Source organism: Pyrus communis, chromosome 17 (assembly GCF_041283825.1).
Source record: "Pyrus communis isolate YQ-2024b chromosome 17, ASM4128382v1, whole genome shotgun sequence".
In the NCBI taxonomy this organism is placed as follows: Eukaryota; Viridiplantae; Streptophyta; class Magnoliopsida; order Rosales; family Rosaceae; genus Pyrus; species Pyrus communis.
The window spans coordinates 167,923-182,838 of record NC_142581.1 but is presented as its reverse complement, the minus strand read 5'-3'; the positions used below and the strand labels follow the sequence as shown (position 1 = coordinate 182,838).

At 38.5% G+C, this 14,916-nt stretch overlaps 2 protein-coding genes across 9 annotated transcripts; both read right to left on the bottom strand.

Moving 5' to 3' along the window:
• Window positions 1-39: 39 nt before the first annotated feature.
• On the bottom strand, window positions 40-4,364 carry LOC137749469 (uncharacterized). 2 transcript variants are annotated; one of them, XM_068489564.2, is made up of 9 exons: window positions 4,015-4,364; window positions 3,751-3,803; window positions 2,320-3,630; window positions 1,931-2,019; window positions 1,640-1,742; window positions 1,439-1,543; window positions 1,232-1,349; window positions 596-772; window positions 40-432 (listed from the first exon to the last, which is right to left on the bottom strand). In XM_068489564.2, the coding sequence occupies exons 1-9, from the start codon at window positions 4,244-4,246 to the stop codon at window positions 272-274; spliced, it is 2,349 nt and encodes a 782-aa protein (XP_068345665.2). In that variant the 5' UTR covers window positions 4,247-4,364; the 3' UTR covers window positions 40-271. The 2 variants fall into 2 exon arrangements, with proteins under 2 accessions (XP_068345665.2, XP_068345666.2); XM_068489565.2 differs by having other exon boundaries at window positions 40-429; window positions 4,015-4,348.
• Window positions 4,365-6,231: 1,867 nt separating this feature from the next.
• Window positions 6,232-14,906, bottom strand: LOC137709466 (putative alpha-mannosidase At5g13980). 7 transcript variants are annotated; one of them, XM_088688674.1, is made up of 30 exons: window positions 14,742-14,906; window positions 14,389-14,644; window positions 13,651-13,908; window positions 13,477-13,560; window positions 13,195-13,283; window positions 12,935-13,109; window positions 12,673-12,792; window positions 12,400-12,483; window positions 12,231-12,302; window positions 12,003-12,116; window positions 11,535-11,635; window positions 11,357-11,450; window positions 11,091-11,258; window positions 10,914-11,003; window positions 10,544-10,609; window positions 10,382-10,438; window positions 9,744-10,100; window positions 9,447-9,527; window positions 9,219-9,278; window positions 9,061-9,132; window positions 8,886-8,933; window positions 8,668-8,787; window positions 8,411-8,476; window positions 7,899-8,011; window positions 7,708-7,792; window positions 7,429-7,539; window positions 7,241-7,336; window positions 7,019-7,066; window positions 6,791-6,859; window positions 6,232-6,711 (listed from the first exon to the last, which is right to left on the bottom strand). In XM_088688674.1, exons 3-30 carry the CDS (start codon window positions 13,852-13,854, stop codon window positions 6,472-6,474), a joined length of 3,084 nt encoding a protein of 1,027 aa, XP_088544800.1. In that variant the 5' UTR covers window positions 13,855-13,908; window positions 14,389-14,644; window positions 14,742-14,906; the 3' UTR covers window positions 6,232-6,471. The 7 variants fall into 7 exon arrangements, with proteins under 7 accessions (XP_088544800.1, XP_068304657.1, XP_068304656.1 ...); XM_068448556.2 differs by having other exon boundaries at window positions 13,651-13,911; window positions 14,485-14,644; window positions 14,742-14,897; XM_068448555.2 differs by having other exon boundaries at window positions 14,485-14,644; window positions 14,742-14,891.
• Between the last annotated feature and the right edge of the window lie 10 nt (window positions 14,907-14,916).

The window sequence follows — 14,916 nt, the reverse complement described above, 5'->3', positions numbered from 1 at the left end:
GATCTTTTGCATGCGCATTAAGAAAAATGTAAGAAGCCCTTTCAAATAAGTCGTACCATTTATCGAGTCTCGGTATGGATTCCTTAAGATGAAAAACAGCATAGCTAGAAAAAAATACGAAAAGAAACAAACGAAAAGAGGCGGAGGATTTCGGTAATGGTTCTTAATTTTTTACATCTACCCCATCTACATAATGATCACACATTCACAAGCTTTCGTGCCATCAAAGGTTATATGATACAAGACGACACCATTATCGTTCACAAAGTTATCAGTAGCGCCGACCACCAGCTGTTGACAAAAGGACTCGACTCTGTTTCTTTCCCTTCTTTCCCGAATCATTTGTCTTGGGTGGATCCGTATTTTCACCAGGCTTAGCTCTGGAGATTATATTAGCAAATGACGCAACACCCGCATTCTGGGTACCTGCTGCTGAAGAAAAAAAATGAAACAAGGTTGAGCAACCACTACTCTCGAGATACAACAAACTATTATCTTAGTATGACCCTGATCAAATATTCCTCAGATTTGATTGCATGCTCGTTTAATCTCAAGCAGAAAAAAACAACCAGCATAAAAATATTTTCATAAATACCATTTGTCTTGGGAGAGACTCTCCCTGCATCATTGCCGTTTAGAGAATTGGTTCCTTCTAGTTTCAGCGCTGGAGAATCATGCGCAGCAGCAAAACCAAGCCTTGTAACACTCGAGAAGAGCTTCCTTTCCCCAACAACAGGAGGGCTTGATGATGTCACTGTACAACTTCCCAAAGCTGAAAACAGGTAGCATATGCATAAACCATTAAATGATATTTAAAATAAGAGCGCAGTATATACAAATATGCATCGGCAAACTTCAACAAGAAGAAGGGGTAATAATTAATTTAACAGCTTAGAGCACCCATATATAGATATGAATCTGCAAACTTCAACAATAAACGATAACAAAAATTTCAGATGCCTAGTTTTCAAGAAGCACCCCTAAATTAAATTAAAATGTTTGAATGCATTACAGGTTTTAGGACAACAAAATAAAACACTGATCTAGTATGCCAGAAATGCTGAAGGTTTCAGAACTAGGATGCCAAACCATACTTCAAGTTTGTTTTTCCTTATTTGGACAACACATTTATTCCAAAACAACCCGATGTTAGTGCTTGAGCGGAATAAATTTACCTACAAAAGGTCATGCGTCTAAAGATGTACAACATATACAAGGAACATTATATTACCCTCGAAGTCATCCATGGAGAATGTAGGGGATCCATCATGAAAGGACTGCCCATAACCTGCTACTATGGGGATGGGATATGCCATGGTAGATTCAGCCTTCATTTTCTCCTTTTGCTCCTATAAATAGGAATAGCATATAATTTTAAAGCATGAACAAACTAATGTTATTTTTATACGGTATATAATGAAGAAGCAATTAAGAATACCTTCCTAGCAAGTTGCTTCCTCTGCTTTTCACGCTTCTTTATGTCTTCCATAAAGGGAGACAACGCATCAGGAGACAATACCTCACTGAGATCAATCTCAGAAAACTGAAATTTGAGTGTATAGTGATGAGATACTATGCGCAACCTGAAACAATAATGCTCTTATAGTGTGACGTCATTCGGATCATGTATCAAAGGTACCTGGAGTACTGTTGTTAAAGAAAAATGACTCAAGTAGCGATAGCGCCTCCTCATAGCTTCTGTCTGAGTCACAGTCTCCAATTGCAAAATTTTTCCACTTATCCTGCAATAACGAATTTGACCCATTTTCACATTTCAGTTGAAATAAGAAGAAACCATAGTTAATAAAAGGGCACTCCCCACCCCCTCACCTCCCCTCTTTTACTGCTGCACTGATATAGGGGGACTTTATCACAGATTTTGCATATTCTATCCATACAACAGAAACAATCAGTCAACTTTCAACCATACCTGTGTGGTAGCATATCATGGCTCCCATAGTGGTGTAGAAGGCATTTCATGTTCAACGGATGAATAATGATGTGCTGACCATCAGCTGCCTGATATAGAGACATAAAATATAAATAGCTAAACCACTGAAATCTTTCTTCAATCTAAAGGTTCAAAGAGAGAGAAAGGAGCACATGACCGACTAACAAACCAAATACAAACCAGCAGGAATATAAGCGGAAACCAGTTTAAAAAAGTTAAGCAACTGTTGCAAACAAGACAAAGATAGTTGCAATTAATATGTATAGAAATGAGCAGGTTAGTAAAATGTGAGATTACTTTTCTAAAAAACAACCGTAGAAATTAATTGCAAAAGACAAAGGGAAACATGATATCTAATTATCAGTCACCTGGTAGAAATTATACGATTCCTTGTCCTTTACATTTCCAGAGTCATGTGAGTCCCCTCGGGAACTCTTGCTTTCATCATATGAAGAAGACAAAACATTTTCATGGCCTTCCAATGATTCAGCTGCATCCACAGATTGGTCAGAACAAGTCCCATCATCTGACTTCTCCACAGATACACTGTCCGAACACTTAATACCGTCATAGACTTCATTGGACGGATTTGCAAGTCCAAATGTAGATGCTTCATTGTTATCAATTGTAGCATTTTCAGTTGACAAGATAAAACCAGTATTATGATTATTATATTTACAAGATTTATTACTGTTGCTAGCCCTGTGCTCGTTCCAATATTTCTTCCTCTGTTCTAATTGTTCCATTGCAGCACATACATATGGAAGCTTCTCTAGGTCATCAACAAGCCCTGACTCTGCCCTGACCAACCAACCATCTAACTCTGATATTGCTTTTCTGACTGAAAGATCTACATCTGAAGTAAATGTAAACTTTGAAAATGGATCATAGCTTTCATCATCGGAACCTCCAACAGCACCTTTCTCTTGTTTACTTTTATGGGATAAAGTAAATGAATCCTTTTGTCGACTAAGAAGCATAAAGTCTATAGTATCACCAACACAATACTGCTTAACATTCTCCACGAATAGAGTGTATAAATCCTTCGGGGATATCATGACAAAACACAATGGACAACTTTTCCAGCAGTCTCCTTTATGATCCTCCTTCCCCATCAGCAAATATTGCAGAATACATGGGAAACAGAAGATATGTCCACATGACGTTATCTGCGGACAGAGAGGATATTCCAGACAAATGGGACACTGAACCACAGTTGGGGTGGAATATCTCACGCAAATGATGTTCTCCCACTGTAACACCTTATCTGGATCCATCGTTTCAGCTGAGTAGTTTTCTGAATCTAACACTACAAATTTGTAGTTAGCCTGAAGAAATAGATCTTTGTTGTAAGGCTTCCTCTTGTGTTGCCTTCTTGGAGGAGGAGGAGGAGCAGCTCTATGCTGAGGATGAGATATGGGGTCATAATAAAAATTCAACAAGTAGTTGCCATTCATCAGCTGGGTTTTCCTTCCTGTTTGATGAGTGTAGTTTCCATGAGAAGCAACAGACCCGATGCTATGTTGAGTTGAACTAGAACCATCGGTTCCTGACCTTTTCCCTCTAGACCGGGGTGATCCAACCCCTCGTCCACCTCCACCAGAGTGACACTGTAAATGTGTGTGGTGGAGGTTATTAGGTATAGCCTGGTTACCCCCATGCATCCCTAACTCAGTCACCTAGATAAAAGAAACAAACAACGACAAAAGACTGAAAGTCATTACTCAATTGCTCTCTCAGATCATACAAGCGTGGGTACTGCAGAAAAACGAAACATTCAAAACATAAAATCAATATACCTGCTGGGAAGATCCACCAGAATCTTCTGCAGCTGGTGCCGATGGCGACAGGCCTGCAGACGAATAATTTAAACAACATTCTATTTCAAGTACTAAAAATCAAACACCTTCAAGCAGAGCGAAGATCAATAATCGACTCCAAACTGCTGTACTTATCCAAGAAAAGATTGATTCTTTCCAATTTGCCCAAATTCTAGGGTATTTACTTTCTAATAAAGAAGGTAACGGAAAAGAAACAGACTGAAGAAGTTGAAAATCAAACACCTGAAGTAGCGGAGGAGCTAGATTGAGAGTCGGAGATCCGAAGCGATCCAAATTGGAGAATTTGGCGGGAGAGATCCGGCGAAGACAGCGACTGGGATTGGGATTGGGATTGGGATTGAGAAAGGGAGACGTGGTGGTGGCGGTGTCCATGTTGGGAGTTAGGGTTTACAGAGGGAGCTGAAGAGGTAGACGATGATATAGATCCTTGGTCTTGGTTGGGCAAGATGGACATGAAAATTCTTCCAAAAACACTGTTCTTCTCGCTAATCGGCTCACCAGTCGAGCACTTGCCTTTCCCTTTTTATTATTTTCGTGTAATTATTAGACTGCGGCGCTAAAAAGACCCCACCCGCCTATCTATCCTTCAGCATCTTCCCCGAATATCGGTACGGCCACCGCTACAATTACATTTTAACCCCTTGGCTTAGATGGGTTCGACAGAGGAATGGTTTGTTATTACTATGCTTTGAAAAAAAATTGTTTCAGCTGTGCTGTAAGAATAAGCAGTTGTGAAATAAAGTAGTAAAATGTTTGGTAAACTTTTTTGTAAAAGTGCTTTTGGAAGAAAAAAAAAAAAAAAGTAGTATGATGGTGTTTGGCAAACTTTTATGTAAAATAGATGTGACTGTGTAAAATAACCAAAAATGATATAAAATGAGTATAGTGTTAAATGTAAAATAATAAACCAACCCTATCTTTCTTTTATCCATCTTCATTTATTAATAATCCATGTCTTCTATTTATTAATAGTCTCCGTAGAAATCTCCTATCTTTCTGTTATCCTTCTTCATTTGGTAATAATCTATGTAGAAGTCTCCCGACTCTCCCCCACTCCCCAATTTTCTGTCTTTTTTTATTCTCTGCTTCTTCTTCATCTTTTTTGTTTTTCTCCTTCTTCTTCATCTAGCCGACATGGCAACTAACAGCAAGACCGCTTCGCATGGATAACAGAGGCAGCGATTCAAGTCCAGCCTCGCTTCGCTTCTTGCTGTCTCCAGTCCAGCCTCTCTTCCTCTTGCTGTCTCCAAGTTGTAAACTTTGAATATGGATAACGGAGGCAGCAACTCAATCCTCTTTTTCCCACTATCTCCAGTCCAGCCTCTCTTCCTTCCGCAAGCAGCGACTCAAGGTTATCTCTTCCACCTCATCCTCGTTTTCTTTTTTCTGATTTGAAACAAATTCAAAGTTTGAAGAAGGAGAAATTGAATTGTTGTTATTCTTTTTGTCTATAAATTCTTGAAGTAGCAGAGGAAAAATGAGAGCTTTATGCTCTTTTTTTTTTTTTGCGATTATCGGTTTTGGCTGTGGTAGTCTGGTGGGTTTCTGGGTTTTGTGGAGATCGGCAAAGGAGCACCGTTTCTGGTTTGAGGGTGTTATTGGACTTTAGAAAGTTTCATTAAGGGAGCACTGTAGCTCCGCGTGCTTTGAAAAAAAACCAGTTTTCCAAAGCAGCATTTAGCTACTTCAGCTTTTCTGATGATTTCAACTTATTCTCACAGTAGCTTCCAAAATAATCCCTTTTTTTTTAGTTTACCAAACACCTTCAACATAAAAACTTTGAAAATAAGCAGCTTTTTTTTTAAGCACCTCAATGCCAAACCATACCAGACTTTTCCGAAAAATTTCCACATAATTCGGTATATTTCTCCGCAAATTTAAGCTATATTTGGTATGTGTGTGTTTGATGAAACTTTCGGTAGAGTTTTGCCGAAAGTATCACTACACAATTATTATTACAAGTTTTGGTGGTATTTAAGCTTTGTTGTTGGTTTTTTTTTTTGTCAAACAATAAATTTGTTAGATTAGATGTTAGATTATAAAACCGATGGGGTTTGAACCTACGTTGTGGTGTAAGAGCAACACTCCTCCCCACCACTGTGGTAGATGGCCACTTGCATTTAAGCTTTGTTGTTACAAGTTAGTGATCATGTTCCTTTAATTTTGAAGACTTTATAGATATGGGGCACAAGGGTTGTCTCGTGTGTGCCCTACAGCCTCCTCTACTAGAAGGAATAAAAGTCGATGACACATAGTTGAACCAGAGTGGGTTGAGGTACCATTAGAGGCTGTTGACCTCAACCAAAGCATGTGGATAAGATGGGATCATGTGAGGCCGAAGAAGAGCAATCTTGTGAGCTATTTACTAGGGAGGGTACATGATGAGCCTCTTGCTCACCCATTTCTTAAAGGCCATCAAGATCAATCTGGACGCACGAGTTTCAAAAGTCACATGGCAGCTGTCATATAACAAGGTATCCGTGTCGTTTGCAATAGTAGCTTATCTAACTCAATACTTAGTACAACCTCATTTCATAAACCACATCGTTCCATGATTTTTACGCGTTAATCGTTTTTCCTCTGCTTATTTCGTTCAACACTAGAAACATAACTCAAATGTCTATTTACATGACAGAAAAGGTCCAGGACTCCAGAAGCCAAGGGCCTCTCAAGTCTCCACTACATTTTCAGCCTCATTCGGTTAGGCATCAAATGAAAGCTTTGGTTAAACTCAACGAGAAAGGTTCGGATTTCCATTGGTGCAAGTTCCACAACCAGTTTTGCAGGATCAACAGTTCCACCCCTCGCAGCCTTTGCCTCTGATGAAGAGCCTTCTTCCACCTTCCAATTGAGTCTCTTTTTCTCCATTCCTGTCCGTTCTTGATTTGCCGATAAGTTCATCTCTGTAAGTTTACCAATCTGTACCGGAAAAGCACGACATTATAAGAAAAGGATTCAATAGCGAACTCTGGTTAATGTTTGTGGCTCATTCTTTTACCTTCTTCCTGGGGAAGAGCTGCTTCAACTCTACATTTGCCATTACAGAAAGATCCCTGTCCTCTCCAATCTGAGCACAATTTTGAACAAGAAAAAACAATAGTAGTAAATAAAATGCGGAGGATCGGAAGTGAAGATGCTGGCTCTAACAGAGTACATTATAAATAAAATGAATGAGGTACTAGAGCAGAAATAGATAGTTGAAGTAGAACAAGTGAGAGATTAGAACCTCATATAAATGTGCTAATCGAAGGAGAACTTTTCCATCATCAAGCTCCTATGCAAATTAAAGAAACCAGGCTATCACAAGTCTGTATTCTGCTGCTATCGTTGTGGTTTCTATTCAATATTCTAGGAAAGTTGAATTGGACCCCATTCTTAACTAGGTAAAATTAAAATTAAAAAGCTAAAGAGAAATAACATCCGAAATTCTAGATAAGCACCAAGTTACCTGAAGAGTTATAAGAGCAACATTATCAGGTAAACTGTACGATGAACCAACCCCTGAAAAAGTGGTTACATGAGAATTCTTCCAGTTATCTCCATCCTACAGAAAGGGAGTCACCTATTATTGAGCAGCTCACAAGGTTAAAACCAAACTTAAATGTCTTTTCGTTTTTTTGTATTTTATAATTTCACCTGTTCAGAAAAGGCTAGTAAAAGAGGGGAATATATCTCCTGACCAAAAGTACGACGCCACTTGGCACCTTCTCCCAGGGGGTCGATTCTGAAATAAAATTTTCCTTGGATCTGATAAGTTTAACAGAAGCAAGAGGTGGACACCAAAAGTTAGGCAACCTTAAACTCTTAGGATAGTCAAAATAGTTATACCACATCTAGATATGTTCGCAACCAAAACTCCAAGTTGATCTATAACAGCACACAGTAGTCGTTGCAAAGCAGGTAGCATGTACTTACTCTTAGTCCACTGCAAACATTGTCAATACAGACGGTTTCATTTAGAGCCTCTGCCACACCTCTTGAGTCATCAAGTAGTAGTCTCCTGTGTGGTAAGAGAACAAGGAAATCCCAATCATGACTTTAATTTGTATGCTTTATGAAATAGTTACATTCATGAATGTCAATCTTATTTAAGAATAAAAACATGCCTGTGGAGCATCAGCTCTATCTGTCCATCCACCATGCTGGACCCTCCCAAAGATCGATCCACCAAAACTGAAAATTCTGTACTGTTATCTTGCATGTATATCCCAAGATTAATCTGCAAGGACAACATAAAAAAACATGTGAAGCTAATAAACTAGTACAACGCTCACCTATCCAATGACTACCAGATGGCAACGGAGCCAAAATATGTATACAGAAACATATTCATTTGATATAGAAAATCTTGAGATGGAGAAATTATTGTTCTATTTAAAAGGATATAGTGGAAACAGAACTATCATGTCTTAGAATTCATGAAATTCTAGTAATTAAAGAGTGGGACACCGTATTCTTTCAGCCATATGCACAACACCGTGCAAGTGCAAACCAAATTTTGATACAAACTTCAACTCAGTTTGCTAGTAAAACTGAAAGCTAATAAGGGCAACAGAAATAGCCCCCGCAAAGCCACATAAAAAGGAGGTTTACTTTGAGGAAGGAAAAATAAACATACTGGATAATAATTTCCAGCTATAGGTTGGTGCACTTTCAGGTCCCAATCTGTTCTATAGTCGCGAATCTGCAAAAGAGAGGGATCCTTGCATTATTTTATGCCAACAATAACTAGGAATGGGCATCAACTCCTAAGAGGCACTCTGATAGCTTTCTAAAAGTAAAAAACTATAAGTCTACAAGGTAAATAAATTTTGAGCATCAACATGATATCAAAACTACTAGATAATATATTGTAAGAGCAAGTAATTTGTGTACCCTTTCAATAAAATCACGCCCATTAGAATCAGTGTAGAACGTTTTGTTGGTAGCCATGGTAGTGGCTAGTTGAGTTACAACTTCTTTGCCAATTCCGTCATCAGTAGGCAATGGGCCAACCTGAATATGCAAACGTTTTCAATGAACAGGCCTAATAATAATTTTCAGTTTTTATTCGAACTTTCTTATTTCCTTTTTGTCTTTATTTGTAAGCTTACAATAAACTCGACTTCAACATGCTCCTTCTCTTTGTGAATTCTGGTGACCTGCACACACATCCAATGAAACATTACTGAGATTTTATTTTAGAATATAATAATGATGCTCATGTTGCTGCAAGAGAACAAAGAGAAAACATATACAGAGATAGCAAGCACTTGACGAGCAAGGCACCTGATATATCCATGCATTAATATGTTGATGCACTTCATCTATTACTGGTCCACGCACGACAGTCAGAGAAGCCTGAAATTTTAAACAACAGTTGCTAATCAACAATCTCCCAACTTATGCCCGAGTCTAAATATATTTTACAAGGTAAAAGTACACACCTTTTCTCCAGGTTTTATGAGAAACGTGCCATTTGGACGGAAGATATATGCCCCGGCATTCTAGAAAAACAGAAAAAAAGAACAATAAAGCGTTTTATATTGAAACAAGTAGATACCATAGAAAGGGTCACTTAATAATCAGTTTTCATGTCCTTCAAATTGAAAACATAAAAATAGAAAATAAGAAATATTGCAACAGAGCACTAGCTTCTATCAGCATTTATATACCTGACGAATCAGAGGAGCTTTATCATCACTGCCATTATATCCATTATAAAAACTGTAAGACTGTTCAACCAATTCTTCAACCTTCAAAAGGAATGAATAATTGAGTTAGCTACAACAATTTTTGCTTTCTATTCCATTGCCTTTTTTGGCAGTTGGATTAACAGAGCTATCACAACGTCATAAACCTGATACTGAATCGCACCAATGAAAAACAAGTATGTAAAAAGGAAATACAAGTGGAGAACAAAATGCAATCATCAGGTATAGTATCTACGCAACTGTTAGGTGCATACTTACCAAGCTTCTTCTATTGACATAGTTAGTCATTTTGCCTTGATTTGTAGAAAACGTGAGTTTCACATTTCCTTGACCAACTTCAATAGTGGACTCTTCCCTACTTTGAAATGTCTGTACAGATGATTTGGTGGAACCAGCACCTTTACCCAAAAGCGAGATAGTGTATGTGCTGAAACCGAGTGGTGGCACGGACACTGGAAACGCAAGCCAATAATTTGGTGTCTTTGTTGGAGTTTGACCCAAGTATGCCTTAGCATAGTAGTTCCTTAAGCCCACGTGGGCATCATCTAGTGGGAGAAGCTGTGATTCAATTTCTCTTCCCTCAGAATCATGAACAGTGACATCTTCATTGATAATCTACATCATTAACATAAATATTACGAAGGGAGTCATTGATTATCAACTTTGCATTCACATGGGCTTGTTCGCATGATCAATATAAAGCGGCCATTTATAGACGTTTTGTACCCCAAATACGCTAAGACTTCACCCAACCCTGGTTATCATATATATTTGGTCTAAGCACTTGAAAGGATTTTCCTCCTCGTTCTTATATTTATTTATTTCTATAATATATCAACGGAAACACTAACACAGCAGAAAGCATTAAGATAGAACTTGGAAAAGGAAGTACTCACAGGAATTCGAATTACATCATCCCTCTTCCATCCTAGGGAATTGTACACCACGACAGTCTATAGACAAGAAAACACCACCAGAAAATATACTTCACTAGTGGAATTAAAGTAACCCTTAATAGTCGATACACTTAAGAGCATGGCATACTTTATTTTCCTCACCAGTTGTTTTGCTTCAGAAAAATTCACTTCTGATGCAGGGCAATAGCTGATATTCAGAAGTGGGCACTGGAGAATCAATGAAAACAAAGTAAATGAAAAAAGGAAGAAAAGATGATAGATAGATCTGATCAACCGTTCTTCTTAGCTTGAATTTGAAATTTCACTCATTCTACTTCATTGTTTCAGTATCAAAATCCTTCTTACTGGCATAAACGTTTTAAACATACTAATCCTATCCATCTTTGCAACTACCTCATGAGTCATACTCATACTAAAGTTCAATATCCAAATTATCACCATCCATGCAGTTGAAGGTCAAGTACTAGGATATGAAAATAGCATACAAGCTCAAGGGCTCAAATTTAATTACCTGTTGAAACTTCGTAGTTGGATTTACAGATCCAGTGTATGATGCAGACTCAACCAAGTGAGCAAGTGACGTGGCAACTACTTGCTCGGCCTACACGAAGACAATGAACAAGAGAGTGAAATTTGAGTTAAATAGGTGAGGACTGAAAAGAACATGAAAGTTAAGGCTAATTCACACCTCCGTGTAACCTATCGCCAATCTTTTTGCATAATCATTGGCAACATGCTGCTTCTCTGTACCAGCGACTGCATCATGATGTTGAGCAATTGCCAAGGCATCTGCCAATGAGTCTGTGTTGGGCCCTGAATCAGTCCTTCCTTTAAAAAATTCTAGTTGCCTCGCAGCCTTTTTGTCAAGAGAAACATATATGTATGACAATAGAAAAGCTGTCATTTAACTGTAAACAATAATTCATGATACAGAGAAAAGTTACAGGGAGATACCAAATAATAGCCACTCATTGTTCTAACGTAATGTTTCAAGGCTGGTCTACTTGTGAAGTACCCTGTCCAGTAGGCATTTGTACGATCTGCATAACTGGTATGCTGACAAACTTCAGTTTTACTGTAAGGTTGACACATCAAAGGAAAGATTACAAAACAAAATAAACTTAAAACTCACGGAAAGAAATCACCGGTCTTGATTGGCCATGATTCATTTGTAGCATACTTTGCATCCGTATATATGGATGGAGTAGAATACAGAGCATTAACACGTCCATCCTTGGATGTGTCCAAAAAAAGGAAGAACAATAACAGCATAAAATAATCAACAAACCCATACAAGACAACAACGAAATGCATTCCTAATCAGTTAACATCTTTGGACATATTGTATCTTTTGGGAACGCGATAGAAAATGAAGGTAATAGCCAGAAACAACGTATCCAGTTTATCCTTTTACAGTTTTACCTCAGAACAGAGACTACAGAAAGGTTGAATCGACCAATTTGACCTCTCAGGCACAAGCATAAATGTCAAATATCATCAGTACCAATTATGATGATATTTAGAGGCACGAAAGGTGTGAGACTGTAATAATTTCATAAAACCAGCTCAGCATCAATAAAAAGTATTAAGCGGTTATTACCATGTTGACATAGTGAATGAGCTTGTCCATTTGTCGGAACCATGTGTGTGCATACTGATACATGAAATCTGTTCCCATGGTCCACATTATATGATTCGTTCGAGTTATGTTAGCCTGAGAATAAATCATTGCTGTCAGCCACCAAAATATGCCCTGTATGATAGAAAAAAGAAAAGAAAAGAAAAGAAAAGAGAAAAAGTGTTTGATGAAGACAACCAAGTAATTTACCTGTGATACTGCAGTAGCAACAAAGTCATTAACACGATCATGTACATTGTAATCAAACAAAGTGATGTCATCCTTCAACAGAACAGCAATTAAGTTTAATAATTCAAACAAGTAAATATTCAATAACCTAAATGAAATATAAAAACATGTTTGCAAATCATGATGTTACCTGAACAATTGGGGAATCATCATTAACTTCAAAATAGAAACCAGATGGAGGTTCATAAGCCTCAGGGAATGCACCAGAAAAAATCTGGAACAGTTTAGAAGAATAACAAAGTAGTCAGCACATAATATTTCCTCTGCGGCCAATAAAATAAAATTAACACCACTAAATATTACATAATGACTAAAAGGAAGCATATCCATGATGACATGGACAAACCCAGAATCCCAGATGTAAAAATGTTATATAAAACAAAAAGCAATCGTTGTTCATCACCTGAGCAGATGAACCAAGACTCTTTGAACCCTGCCAAATAAATTCAAGGCTCTTGTCATTTTTGCGCTTAGCCCTATCCTGGTAATCTATTCGACCAAAGAAAAGTGAGTCGAATCCCGCCTACAACAACACCAAAATGTTGTTCACAGTGTATGAGTAATACTTTCTGGCAAAAATGCTCCGACCACAATTTCAAAAGGTGTACTCTAGGCATAGAAAAAGGAAATTTTGTGTTCAAAGGTACAGCCAAAGGCATGCTCACTTCTGCTCCCAACAAATAAGCCTGGACTGCCGAATGCCCAAAGGGGTCAATTTGCCAACCAATTCTTGGAGTCACGTCAAATTCCTTTTGAATAAAGCGATGCCCTAGAGTCGTCTGATCTATCATATCGATATAATGCGTTGCAGCCTCATCATGCATACACATTCCCCCATTTCTGAAGCATGGGGAAAAAAACAAAGCATTAGTACCAAAAGAAATGAAAAGAAACCTGCTTTGCTGTTTTTGGCACATGAGATTACATGAATTCTAATTGACCCGAGGTGACTAGCTGCTTGACTATACTCTGGATGGCGTCACTCTGATCTCTCCACCACCGCTGGAAGAATGCCTGCAGTGCAATGCAATTCAATGCATTGATTAAGCAGCAAGAGATACAAGTTATCTATGTTATGTAATCATCTTGCAAGAAGTACCAAGTGCCAGTTTCAACCGTGGATATATAAATTTGGTAAGATTGGAGGTATACAACTTGGAAGCAGAATAGAAAGAAGAAGCAAGTAAAGAAAGAGAAAGAGGGTTGCCTGTTCGACATAAATGAATTTGCGATTCTTGTCAGCCAGCAGAGCAGGAACTAAAGAATCCAACACATTTTGCACGCAAGCCCCCTATTATCCATCCATTGAAATCAAATCATCAGAAGAAACAAACAACCCTCAGAGAAGTCAGAGAGTCAGAATCCAAAATCCAGAAGAAACCTGGATGGAATTGTTGGAGCCAACATAATACTGATCAACGGTCTTTAACCAGCCAACGTCGTCGTGGGTGTGAGGGACCAAATGGACATTGATTTTGCCTGGGACTATGCCTTGGGAAGTGTTGTATGCAATAAACTTGGAGTCGGCGACTAGAAATCCGACGACCAACGTAAGCAAGCACAAGAGGGACCGAGTCGCGGCCATTAGCGGAAGCACGATCAGAGCTCTTCTCCTCCGATGAAGGTCAGCTCTCAGCAGCTGCTGTCAAGAGTAAAAAGAGTGACTAATTTTCCAGAAACGAGCGATTCACGCTTATTAACGTAAGAAAGTAGCGTTAAATTGCATGGACGGGAAGTGCCGCCGCAAACAGCATGACACACACACCGTTGAAGAGAGAAGAGAAAGAAGCGAGAAGCGAGAGAAGAGAGGCGATGAAATGATCACTCGCTGGTCGATCAGCCTGCCATTTATATTTCTAATTCTACTCACTCTGATTTCTCTGTGCGTCTTTCCTCTTGACTTTTTTTTAATAATTTTAGTAGTTTTCTCATTTCAAGTGTACTCTACTCTACTCTTTGGTGGGTCATCTCATGGATGGCTTTGTCTTTTTACTCACCAAACTCACATTTTTACAAAAAATACTACTTTTACCGCATATATATTTGTATTATCATTTGTACCATCTTTTAATAAAATATTAGAGAAAAAACTCACTATATTGGTCAGGTTTAGACCTACCTAAAAAACTCAACAAGGACAGAGTGTCTCGAAGATCACTCAGATGCCCCAAAAACAAAAACGCAATCTGATGCAATTGTAGGAGAGGCGCAAAACCTTGTTTTTCACGAACCATACATACGGAGGTGATCGAAGTCGACAATGAAAGTGCGTATTTTCATTGGGGCAAGTTCCATACTTTCCGCACCAACCTCCTCTTCTCCATCTCGGATCTTTCTTGATTGGCGGACGAACTCATCTCTGTGACTTTGCTGATCTGAAATAGAATACAAGAACCAAGTTAATCATTCACTGATGAAGAAGGAGCATTCCATTTCAGTATTAGGGACCATGTATTTATCCGCTGCTTCTACCTTCTTCGTTGGGAACAACTTCTTTAGTTCACAACACTCATGTTTGGTCAAGGAGAATTCACCCAAAGCTCACCATTTGAGCATTCGGGCACAATGATCAACTTCAAGCGCTTCCTCACCTCTTCTGTGAAGGCCAAAAGAAGCGGAGACATCTCTATCTTGCCCAACTGATGCT